Source organism: Raphanus sativus, chromosome 7 (genome assembly GCF_000801105.2).
Source record: "Raphanus sativus cultivar WK10039 chromosome 7, ASM80110v3, whole genome shotgun sequence".
In the NCBI taxonomy this organism is placed as follows: domain Eukaryota; kingdom Viridiplantae; phylum Streptophyta; class Magnoliopsida; order Brassicales; family Brassicaceae; genus Raphanus; species Raphanus sativus.
The window spans coordinates 20,702,884-20,715,761 of NC_079517.1; the positions used below are offsets into that span (position 1 = coordinate 20,702,884).

Genomic DNA, 12,878 nt, shown 5'->3' on the forward strand with positions numbered 1-12,878 from the left:
ATCACTACAATATAAAATAACAATTATTTTGGTCTAACTAAGAATTTATAAAACCGAGCGTGGTCTATTTAATTATGGTTAGTTCCTTTTTCAAAGTGGGACAATTTGTTTATTAATTTTAAAAAGGTATTTTCGTTTTAAAATTTGAAAAATAAAATTTTTCTTTGTTTTTGTTTTTTATTCTTTACGTATATTGATAGAAAATTAAGACGCATGAAGTGGATAGGAGAAGTAATTTTGTAAGCATTACTTTATGTCACTTTATTGATGCACTGATGGATAATACACGATCCTTATTTAGACAACGGTAAAGAAATAGAAAACAGTTAAAAGCTCAATATTTTTCATTTCATTCCATGATCAGAATTTGGTCTGTAGGCTCATGACAATCGTAGGATCCAACTGGAATGCTTTTGCAAGAACATTTGGGTTTATCCGTGGGTTAGACCCAAACACGCTTTTAGAAACAGTGATGAGACCTGGGTTTTGGCTGTTAAAAGCAGTGAATGCAACTGCTGGACATTGTCCCACATTGACATGGAAATGGATGAGTCCCACTGGAAACACAATCAGATCACCCTTGTTGAGTATTTTGGAGAATAGACGATTTCCGTCTTGGTCTGACGAGACAAAACCCGCGAAAAGCGTTCCTTCTTGGACAATCAAGAACTCGCTGGCACGTGGATGGGTGTGAGGTGGGATCAGCCCGTTTAGTGCATAATCTACACGAGCAAATGCTATGCCAAGGGTGTTGAGCCCAGGAAGGTTATCAGAAAAGACGGGTGTCACATTTGTTCCAACCGCATTAGTTGCGATTCTTTGCCTGTCAAGCCCTGTGAAAAAGAAGTCGTCTACTGTGGCGAGCTTTGGGTCTTTGCAGAACTTTCCGTTAACAAACACTGAACATAATAACCAAATAACAAAACAATATCAAAATTAGAAACCAATGAAAGATGGGCTTATAAATGATTAGGAGAAAATGTACATACCACCATCGGCCGGGGTGTTTACGCCCACACAAAAGTCTTGAACGGGGCTTGGGTCAGAAGCCATGGCTACTGGAAAGGTTAAAGCCAAGAGAGAAAAAATTGTGAGAAATATAAGACTCCTCATTGGAATATACTTTTTGAATTAGATTTCTGTGTAAAGGTAAGCTGCTTATAAGACACTGAGCTTAATTTTATAGATGAGTGCATTGACTGTTCAAGTCTATAACCTACAAGAAGGTATCCAGAAATCAATCTTACTGGACAATCGAGGTATTTTAGAAAAAGAAAAAAGAAACATATAAATTATTAAACTAAGGGCGGTATAGTTACTATAGTACATTTGATTTCTCTATCAGCCATTACTTTTTCGTAGGAGATCAGCCACTATTTTCCGTAGGGTTGGTATTGAATGTTTCAACACTTAACTAGGGTTGGTAAAAAAAACTGCAACTGAAAAGGAGAAACAAAAAAAAATGTAACTAAGATGAAATTTGGTTTTGTTGAAAATCGTAGAATTTAAGTATTGTTTTAACTTTTATATTTTATTAGCAGAACCAATTAATTTGATATATCAGTTTTAATCCAAATACGTATTTTGAAACCTTTTTACATCTCCTATAGAGCTGTTGGTTTCTCCATCTGAATGAGACATGTGGACAGAGATGAGAGTCTTATTCGTTTAGGCATTAAAAATTACAAGTTATTTAGATGGTTCATCTGAATGAGTTTTTAAAAATTTAGTCTTGATTTTGAAAATCAACTGATTGATCCAAATTGGACCATTTGAATGGAGATGATTCATTCAAAATGGCATAATATCCATTATACCCCTGTTATAATTTCAAAAGATTTTAGAACTTTTAACTTTGCCTGTACTTTAGAAACAATTATATATATTTCAATCGGCATAATATTTAAGTGAAACAATTACTTGAAACATTTATTTTGAGAGTTAAATAAAAAATTAAAAATGTATTGTGTATTTTTCTCTAAACTCAACAATCAATATGTTGTTACATGTACTTTACATTCTCATATTTAACTAATATTTTTACTACTTAAATGAAAAAAATATTAAAAAATAATAAATATATGCATTCAATTAATATTAATAAATTATTTTAAATAAAGAATTTAATTATCTGCGCGAATGCCCAGATTTGTTTCCTATACCCTAGACATTATTTGAGAAGTGATTTTGACACATGTCTTCTTCAGAATCAATTTCGCAAAAAAATATGACATGGCTATTAAATTTGATGACATGACATATGGTAGCATATGACATGAACAACTATATTTAATGTAAATATATATTTTTGGTAAACTTTTTAGAATATAGTAATAACTCATATATTACATTTATATTGTTTTATATTTTTGGTAAACTTTTTAGAATATGGTAGTAATTCATAGATTCTCATTAAAATAAATATATTCAAATATGAACATTACTAATTTCGAAATCTTATTTAATTATACTTTTTATAACTATACAATTTTTATTACTTTAAATTTTCGATTTTATACAATTTTTAAGAAATTATAAAAAATAAACTTAAAATCATTAATTTCTAATATATTTACACATTTTATAAATATTGTTTAGCTATACTTTTTCAAAATTATCTGTTTTATATTAGTTTTTATTAATTATATATAATTTGATTTAATATATTTAACCAAAATAAATAGATTAAAATATATCTAAGACTATAATTTTAAATACATACATATATATATATATATATTAAATATAATTGCTTTTTTTAAAAAATATCTTAATTTTATATTTAATAAATCTAATTGTTTTTGAAATAATGGTAAAATAATAAAATCTACAATACTACTAAAATTTTGTTTTAAAATATAACTTAAATTTAGAATTTTTACTGCACATGGTGCAGATTAAAATCTAGTAGAGATATAAATTTTCTAATCTTGTTAAACGTAATTTATTTAGATAACTCTTAAATAAAATATACTTTAATTTTTAAATATCTTTAGATTAGCTTGGGTTCAAGTTTAGTTTCAACATACCCCTTGTTAGGCTTTTTTAACGTTTAGTGATTTCGGGCTGTATGTAACTTATGAACAAAAAGAACAAAAATATTGAATATATAAAAGAAAAAAAGAAATGAGGGAAACTCAGCATGGTTGGTGAAAAGTCATTATCTTTGAAGGTGTATTGTATATTATATGATCTTGATAATATGATCTTGTGAGTTGTTTCTCCCATAGACGATCACAATCATCTTCCTCCAATCGTTTCCAGGTAAAACCCAGAAATTTACCTTTTGATCACGTGATAGAAATGCTTAGATTTGTATAATTTGGAGTGGATCGTTCTTACCGTTAGAGATTCTAACCTGAAAATATTCATCCGAATAAATTAAAGAAACTGAAGCCAAAATACAAAATAAAATGTTCAACCAAATGAAAGATCGAGTTTCGGTCTTTGTTATGGTTCAGTCTATGAGTTTAATTTATTCTTGAATTACTAAATTTGATTTCTGAGTTTTTATGAAATTCGTTAGCCAAAAAAACCTACAATGGCCGAGTCTGCAAGCAGAAACTTTTCAAAAAAGCTCATCGAAATTGATATAAGCTCGGATACGGTGTGCCCATGGTGCTTTGTGGGGAAGAAGAATCTTGACAAAGCCATTGATGCATCTAAAGATCAATACAACTTTGAGGTTAAACTCTCTCTTTATAATTTTGTTTACTTGACAAACAAACTATGAAAGTGCTCATATCAGGAATGATAATGCAGATTCGATGGCATCCTTTTTTCCTCGATGCATCTGCACCCAAAGAAGGTGTGAACAAGAAAGAGTTTTATAGACAAAAATTTGGAAGCAGAGTTGAAGCAATGTTCAGAAGAATGTCTGAGGTTTCTTTTTCTTACCAATACTTTTAGAGAGCTAATATCTTGTTGACAGAATCTTGAGATAAATCTTTGTTTCAGTACAGATCTTCAAAGGTATTGGGTTAGAGTATGACACATCCGGTCTCACGTAAGCACCAAAAGTTATTTTCTTTAAACAAGAAGAGATAATTCTTCTGTTTTATATATTCTTATATAAAAGTTTTGGTGATATAAACAGAGGCAACACTCTGGATAGTCATAGACTCATACATTATGCGGGGAAACAAGCGCCGGATAAACAACATAGCCTTGTTGAAGAGTTGTGTCTTGGTTACTTCACGCAGGGAAAGTACATAGGGGACAGGTATACTACACAATTTGTTGGTTTTGTCACTGTGTGAAACTGTTTACTGAGTTCTTGATTTATTGCATGTGATGAGTTAGATTTAAGTAGAATTGGTAAGATTTTAAATACTATGGATGAATTAATGCAGGGAGTTTCTGGCTGAGACGGCTAAAAAGCTTGGCATAGACGGAGCAGAAGTATTCCTCTCAGAGCCCAACAATGGAACCACAGAGGTGTCTTTATGCCAAATCATGTGACCATTATTGTTTCTTCTATTTGATTATATTAACTGGTATGTGTTGTTCACTTCTGTAATGAAGGTAAAAGAAGAGCTGGAGAAGTATTCACAGAATATCACTGGGGTTCCACATTACACTGTAAGTTTATGTGCTTTGGATTTAATTGCTACTATACAAATGAGATCATAGTGAAGCTGTTGTTACACATTTTGGATATATCCCCTTAAGTGTTAAGTCTTGCTTTACGTTTGAATTGTTTGTTCAGATCAACGGGAAGGTGAAACTGAGCGGTGCACAACCGCCTGAGACATTCCAGAGTGCGTTTGAAGCAGCTTCTTCTTAAAACACAAAACAGTGAACTTAAGTAAAGATTATGTATGCTCTGTCTGTAGTTTGAACTGCTGAGTTCCAACTTTTCAAGAACTTAATGTAATAATGAATACAGGTTTGGTCTTTGATGGTTTTGCCTGAACAACATTTAAAGTTACTTTTAAATACTATTCTACTTCTTGCTCTTGACTTCTGAAATGCAAAAGATCATTTCTTCTAGTACTGGTCTCTTCTTAACCTTAAATCGGATGATTTCAAATCTGGGTAACCTAGATTCGAGTATAAGATGTTCTTTTCTGTCCACAAAATCACTCAACTATGGTAAGTTATCTGGTCAACTGCTGGAACATACATGCAGCTGGCGAGCAGAGTTTCTGTTGATTCCAGAAAACGTAACCGGAGCTGATTTTGCACTATGGAAGGTTTGAGAATCGAAATCGTTTTGTAACTTGAAAAATTGAGGCTTGGAGTTCATGTTGAACTATGGTTTCATTTCAGGCTGATGAGCCAAGCTGGGGTCTAGGAAGACCGGGATGGCACATCCAGTGCTCATTATCTCTCTCCAGATGTGCTTTGTTTTTGCTCACAACTCTGAGAGCTATGCCGAGATTCTTGAAAGAAATGAAACAGAAAACACTAACAAGAGCAGGATTGGGCGAAGAAGACCTTTGCACAGAAGAAGATTAGAAGAAAGGACAATGGCGTGGAAGAACAAAGAGTTTGAGAAAAGTGATCAGATCAGACAAGAATTGAAAGTTCAAGGAATAACATCTCCCTTCTCAGGCGCGATGGAGATAAGTAAACTTCCTAAAAGCCAACCCTTTATTCTTCCTTCTAGCCTTTTGTTTAAGCCTGTTTCCTTATAACTCTTGTTTTGTTTTGAGCTGTCCGATGACTCCCTAATAGACTATTTGTTGCTGTTTTTTTTCTCGTCTGTATGCTGTATCTTAAAGATTCACAGTGACAATTATATCAGTTCAACAGTATTTTATTTTGGATATTAAATATGGTCTAGATTGGAACCCATAATTCATGAAAGCAAAGGCAAAAATGTAGAAGCCGGAAAACCGAATCAAATAAACGATATAATAAAAGCGAGATGTAAGGAAAGAAACGATTGAATAGACGAAATGAAAACCCGATAAGAAACCGTTCATGGAGTCGAGATATGATATCTCTTTCCTTAACTCTTTATATTCGCTCCGTAGTGAGACGGGACTGTACGAATATAGAGTCCCAGGATAAAACCATGGCGACGATTCACGCTTCACTCGTGAACGCCCTATCGAACTATAAAAGCTACGAAACACTCTCGAAACTAAAGACTTACGGTAAGGGATTTTTTGCTGTGATATCGATGTGAAAAGTGAGTAATGAATGAAGAGGAGAGACGAAATTTAAAGAGAAGGAGACGAGCCATTTCCCGCAACAGCAGCTGCACGTGGACGGAAATCTCGCGGAGATCGAGAGAAGTTGAGTTGCGAACTTCCTCCCCAAGACTCTCTCTCTTATCTCGTTTAAATATCTGACAAAACAAACTGCATGACGTTTTTTATTTTCTAGACAAACTACATGTCGTTTCAAAAGAATATCTTATCGGGCCAGGGGCCCTCCACCAAGACCGGCGACCGGCGACCGGCGACCGGCGACCGGCGACCGGCGCCCGCCCGCGCCCGCGCCGGGCGGGCGCGGCGCGCGCGTGGAGAGCCTTTCTCTCTCTCCAAGCTGTTTAAACTCTCATAGCAAGAGAACATATATAAACAACTCCATTTCTCCTAGTTTGGTCGATGTGGGACTCTCCCACTCTTGCCATTTTTCATTTGATTGACATATTCATATGGGCTCCAGCCCATTGTCATTTTAATTCACATTTTAATACAAGCCCATGGCTTTTATTGATCCAACAAAAAACACATTTCTCAAGTTTTTTTACAGTAAAAGAAACAAAGGATCTCCTACAACTAACTTTTCATAATGCTGTTCAGAACTATCTAAAGACCTCTTACCACCAGTAACTCTTTTTTTTCATGTAAACTAAGAGAAGCAAACAAAATCAATCTTCGATCATATTGGAAATATGGATTGGTTCTTCCTGACAAAGGCACTGTACATGGCGACTGCATTGGAGAAAACTGCAACGACTATCTTTGTTATGACGATCCCTGAAACAAACACAAGAGAGAAGTACTCAGATAATGATATATCATCAGGTGTTTTATGAAGAAGCAATAGGACGGACTCTTACTTAAAGATGACCGCAGCAGGGAATATGAAACCGATGCAGAGAGAAGCTGTAGCTCCAGTGACTTTGAAAGCAACCAGATGTTGGGAATGAAGTTTGCACCAACAAAGATTACAGCAATGAGAGCCGCAGTGATGGAGGCGAACCTCAGATTAGAGGTGGTAAGTGATGGAGCGGTAGGGAAGAAGAGACCGTCCACGTTAACCTGCAAAGGATAGAAGATAATAGGGAAGACAAGTATGAGATGAGATGCATAGCTGAGTCTGACTGCTTTACTGAGAAGCGAACCAAAAAGGATGTTAAGATCGGTATCAAAGCAGAGATGAAAGTAAGAGAGTACCGATGATGATCATGTAAACGATCAAAACACCAATGTTGCTAACAAGAACAGCAAGTTGCAATGCAATCCTTCCAGGTCTACCGAAAGAGTCTTCCATCAAAGCACCGTACGATCTCGCGTCGTTCCCGATTCCTTGATATGAGCCTGTCGCCTTGACTGAGCTCGAGTAACCGGAGCCATAGCTTTAACCCTAGTCTCTCTTGAGAATAAGGTTAATGCTGGAAAATGATTTTTATTGATCATTAGATATGTTTATATAGGGCTTTTACAAATCATAACCCTAAGTAATAAAGGAAAACTACTTAATATCTATAATAGGAAAACTACCAAATCTCTATTAGTGCTATTAAGGAAAATACTAGTTTCTATTCTTCTTTCTCTGGTACGTGATACCATAACGTGTATCATTACTCCCCTCCTCGACAAGGAGCTTGTCCTCAAGCTCTATCTCTGGAAATGCTTCACATAACTTCTCTGCATCTTCCCACGTCGCAGACTCCGATGCTTCATTCCACTTGACCAAAACTTGTCGAACACCTCCATGAATGCGAGCTCGAAGAAAATTGATTGGTGTAGCCGGTAACACTCGTCCCTGAAAAACCGGTGGTAGCAGAGGTTCTGCATTGGGTCGGTCTCCTTTGTGCGCTTTAAGCAGTGAGATGTGGAAAACATCATGAATTTGAGACCCAACCGGAAGACGGAGACAATAGGAAACTGTTCCCACACGAGCTAGTATTTCAAATGGTCCATAAAACTTGGGAGATAGCTTTGTGAATGCTTTCTTAGCGACGGTGAGCTGTCGGTAAGGATGTAACTTCAACCAAACCCAGTCCCCAATCTTGAATTCAGCTGCGCGATGATGTTTATCGTATACAGCTTTCATTCTGTTCTGAGCGTCCATCAAACGTTCCCGTGCCACTGCTAAGAACTCATCTCTTCTTTCCAACTCAACATCAACTGCTTCAACTTTGGAATTCCCTGTAGGATAGTCTAAAAGGCGAGGTGGTTCTCTCCCATAAACCATTCTAAATGGGGTATCTTTGAGACTAGTGTGGTAGGATGTATTGTAGCAATACTCAATCCAAGGGAGCCAAGTAAGCCATTTACGCGGTTCATCTCCTGTAACACACCTAAGATACATCTCCAATGTCCTATTAACCACTTCTGTTTGTCCATCAGACTGCGGTCAATAGGCAGTTGTAAAACACAGGCTCGTACCCATAAGCCTGAATAATTCACGCCAAATAATGCTTCGAAAGACCTTGTCTCTATCAGAGACAATTGTTTCTGGAATTCCATGCAATCTTACAATGTCTCGGAAGAACGCTTGGGCTACAGAAACAGCAGTATAAGGGTCGCTTAAGGCTATGAAGTGCGCATACTTAGAGAAGCGATCGACCACCACCAGAATCACTGTCTTTCCCGAAACTTTTGGTAATGCTTCAATGAAATCCATAGAGATGTCAGCCCATATCTTTGTTGGAATCGCCAGAGGTTGCATCAATCCTGCTGGCTGGAGTGTTTCCCATTTATTTTTCTGACAAATCTGACATGTACTCACAAACTCTTGAATACTCTTTTTCCAGCCTTTCCAATAAAAATCCTTACGAATCTGTTCCATAGTCTTCTGGACACCTTCATGGCCAAAGTTATGAAAACCAGTCATTACTTCTCGAACCAAATCTGAACTGGAATCCAAATAAACAACTCCTTTACGAAAGATAAGACCATCCTTTGCTTTCCATAGTTCTGATTCTTCTCCACGAATGATTCTATCTCTAAGTTCTACAAGTCTCTCGTTGGTCTGAATCTCTTGACGGATTCAGGACAGAATAACGTTTGTAGAGCTTTGTAGCGCATGAAGTTCACTAACCTCCTCGGGTCCGTTGTCATCACGTCTAGATAGGGCATCAGCAACATTATTGGTAATCCCAGAACGAAACTCGACTGAAAAATCGAAACCGAGAAGTTTACTGATCCAATGAATTTGTGGAGATGTCGAGAGCCGCTGTTCCAACAAATAATTAAGACTGTAGTGATCGGTTCATATGAGGAACCGGCGCCCCCACAAATATGGTCTCCAGTGGAGCACTGCCTTAGCCAACCCAATTAATTCTCTCTCATACGCTGCTGACGTGACGAGCTGCTAATGTTCTGCTAAAAATGCAATAGGATGTCCTTCCTGCTGCAGAACTGCCCCAATACCACTTCCGGAAGCATCACATTCCACAACAAATTCTTTAGTGAAATCTGGTAATGCTAATACGAGATTCGGACAGAGACTTTTTTTAAAGCGAGAAAAGCCTCCGCTGAAGTCTCGTTCCAACTGAACCCTGCCTTCTTTAATAGTTGAGTCAATGGAGCAGCAATGACCCCATAATCTTGTATGAATTTTCGGTAATAACCTGACAGGCCCAAAAATCCTCTCAATGCATGGATTGTCGCCGGTTGAGGCCACTGTGTAATCACCTCAATTTTTTTCTGATCAACGTGGACACCTTCATGCGAAATAGCATGTCCAAGATAGCCTACCTCTTGCTTCCCAAAAGAACACTTAACCCTTTTTATTAGCAAGTGATGTTCTTGTAACACTTGTAACACATACTCATCATGTCGTACATGATCTGCCCATGTCTTGCTATAGATTAAAATATCGTCGAAGAACACCAAGACAAACTTTTGAAGCACATTTGTAAACACTGAATTCATCAAGCTCTGAAAGGTGGATGGGGCATTCACAAGGCCAAACGGCATTACCAAGAACTCATAATGACCATGATGTGTGCGGAAGGCCGTTTTCTCAATGTCTTCTTCAAACATGCGGATTTGATGGTAACCTGATGTTAAATCGAGTTTTGTAAAGAACCGAGCTCCATGTAGTTCATCCAGCAATTCGTCCACAACCGGAATTGGGAACTTGTCTTTCACCGTGATCTTATTAAGATCTCGATAATCAATACTTTGTCGAATCACCCCGTTGCGAAGCATCTCCGTGCACTGTTTTTCTATTTCATCTTTAAGGAGATGCGGGTAACGGTATGGACGTACTGCCACCGGATTTGACCCTTGAAGCAAACGAATCCTATGATCGCAATCCCGTTTTGGTGGTAGACCAACTGGTATCGCAAACACCGCACTGAATTTCTGGAGTACCCTATCGAGCAAGTCCGACGCGGGTTCCGGGTTTAGAGCCCAGATGCTCTGTTTTGGCGTCTGTCGTATACTAGTTCCTGGTGTCGTAAACACTTCTTCTTCATCTGAGAACCAATGTTCCAATCCCCCTAACGCGTGAAGAGACATAATTGTCTTGTCACGTTCTTCTGCTTCTCCATGCCATATAACTGGGGTGGAACCATGATTGAACTCGACAGTCTTGTTCGGTCCATCCCATATTACTCTTCCTAATGCATTCAACCATCTAATTCCAAGCACCACATCGAAACCTGTCAAAGGAATTGCAAAGCAGTCTACTTTGAATTGGTGTCCTTGTACTGTTATTGACAAGCCTTGACAAAATCCTTCAATTGGACATCGCCCTCCGTTGGGAAGACCTACGAACCGGCCGGGTTTCCGGTGTATGGGTATGCCCAACTTCTCTACTAAACTGCTCTTGATAAAGTTGTGAGTGCTCCCTGTATCAAGTAATACCCACCCTCTTCCTGTCAAGATATCAGCTTGTACTTGAAAGGTTCGCTCGTTTTGTTCACCATTCATGGCGTTTATGGATATTTCTAATTCATCTTCCTCAATCCACTCATCATCTTGATTCTCTCTGTCATTGACTGGCATAATATGAAAGAGAACTGGAGTACAAACATGACTAGGCGTATATAAATCATATCAACTGAAACAAAAGACCTTTTGCTCTTCGATCTGCCATCTCTGCTGGCGTTAATTTTTTCCAGAATTTCTTCTGAGCCGGTTGCTTTTGAGGTCCTGGTTTTGTAGTTTTTACTTCTGAACCGCGATTCTCTTGCCGACTGGTTACCCAAGTGTCTTAGTAATAGGTGCTAGATGACCACCAAACGTCCTGGTGCGTTTATCACTGTCAATCTTGTACTCGTTATCTCTAGCATACTCCATGGCTTCAAAGTTTGTTTCAGGGCGCAGATATTCAACTTCTTTCCGTAAGTTATCTGTCAACCCGGCACAGAATTGCCATAGTTGTTGATCACCCGAGAGTCTTGTTTGTCGGCTTAGACATTCTTCAAACTGACTGCAGTACTCATCCACGGTTCCAGTGTGTCTAAGATTTGACAATTCACCCACTGGATTCACTGTATCTGCCTTTCCAAATCGACTTTTGCAGATCCTTTTAAACTCCTCCCATCCAAGTTTATGTGTTACCAATCATCGCAAGTTGAGGTTCCAGTGGTACGCTTGTCCCGTTAAAACAAAAGTTGCTTGTCTAACTTTCGTATCATCGCTGAATATTCTTTGATCCGCAAAGAAATCATCACACTTTTGTAACCACTCCATAGCATCGGTTGTCCCATCAAGTGGTGGAAACTCTATTTTGGCTGCTTTCACACATCTTCTTTCGAAGTGGTTGCTTCTGTCCTCACGAGTTTCGTAATATCCTCCCTCTATCAACCCTTCAGTGTTTCGATAATCCCCAGAATTTTGATTAGAGTCGTGTGGTGCCGCACCAATTGGTCTAACATTCCAGTCTCCTCCTCCATCGGTTCTCCTATGCCCGCGTTCTCTTCCTACAGCTTGGTGTGGCCATGGTCCCCCGGAGAACCCATAATTGGACTCGTTTACCAAGTCGTAACTCCTCACCGGAATGTTTTTTCTCAGCTTTGGAGGGTGTAAAACTTGTACCAACTTTGGTATCGAATGATATCACCCCTTTGCTCCCTTTACTCCTATCTAATATTTCCACTTCAGAAAGTTCTTCGGTTGAGAATTTGATCGCCTTACCGCGATTCTCGGTAGCAGTTTCATGACGTATCATTCTCTCTTGTAGAGTTAACATGTTCTCATTCTGAGTTGTCATGTTATAATCTATCTTTGCATTCATCGATTGCATCATCTCCATCATCTTTGCCATCTGTTTCGAAAGCGCCTCAGTGTCCCCCATCGAATCGTTCGGCTCTGATACCAAATTGATATGAGCCTGTCGCCTTGACTGAGCTCGAGTAACCGGAGCCGTAACTTTGTAAGTAAGAATAGAGAACTTGTTCGTAAAGCTTCCTTTAACCCTAGTCTCTCTTGAGAATAAGATTAATGCTGGAAGATGATTCTTTATTGATCATTAGATATGTTTATATAGGGCTTTTTACAAATCATAACCCTAAGTAATAAAGGAAAACTACTTAATATCTATAATAGGAAAACTACCAAATATCTATTAATGCTATTAAGGAAAATACTAGTTTCTAGTCTTCTTTCTCTGGTACGTGATACCATAACGTGTATCATTCCTCCGCTAAACCTAAGCAAGAACTCGATGGTCGTGTCGGTCAAGAAAGCCTTGAGGATGATCATCACGATTCCGGGAACGATTCCCAGGATCTTCAT

General features: G+C 37.9%; 2 protein-coding genes and 1 pseudogene across 2 annotated transcripts; 1 reads left to right on the plus strand and 2 right to left on the minus strand.

The window, feature by feature from the left end:
• Window positions 1-221: 221 nt before the first annotated feature.
• LOC108814823 (germin-like protein subfamily 1 member 11) lies at window positions 222-1,208 on the minus strand. The gene is made up of 2 exons (XM_018587452.2): window positions 990-1,208; window positions 222-899 (listed from the first exon to the last, which is right to left on the minus strand). The coding sequence occupies exons 1-2, from the start codon at window positions 1,111-1,113 to the stop codon at window positions 361-363; spliced, it is 663 nt and encodes a 220-aa protein (XP_018442954.1). The 5' UTR covers window positions 1,114-1,208; the 3' UTR covers window positions 222-360.
• Window positions 1,209-3,111: 1,903 nt separating this feature from the next.
• LOC108814824 (uncharacterized) lies at window positions 3,112-4,905 on the plus strand. The gene is made up of 8 exons (XM_018587453.2): window positions 3,112-3,264; window positions 3,527-3,685; window positions 3,763-3,882; window positions 3,963-4,006; window positions 4,097-4,222; window positions 4,353-4,437; window positions 4,525-4,581; window positions 4,709-4,905. Exons 2-8 carry the CDS (start codon window positions 3,542-3,544, stop codon window positions 4,784-4,786), a joined length of 654 nt encoding a protein of 217 aa, XP_018442955.1. The 5' UTR covers window positions 3,112-3,264; window positions 3,527-3,541; the 3' UTR covers window positions 4,787-4,905.
• A 1,932-nt stretch (window positions 4,906-6,837) lies between these two features.
• LOC130498077 (uncharacterized) lies at window positions 6,838-11,144 on the minus strand (annotated as a pseudogene).
• Between the last annotated feature and the right edge of the window lie 1,734 nt (window positions 11,145-12,878).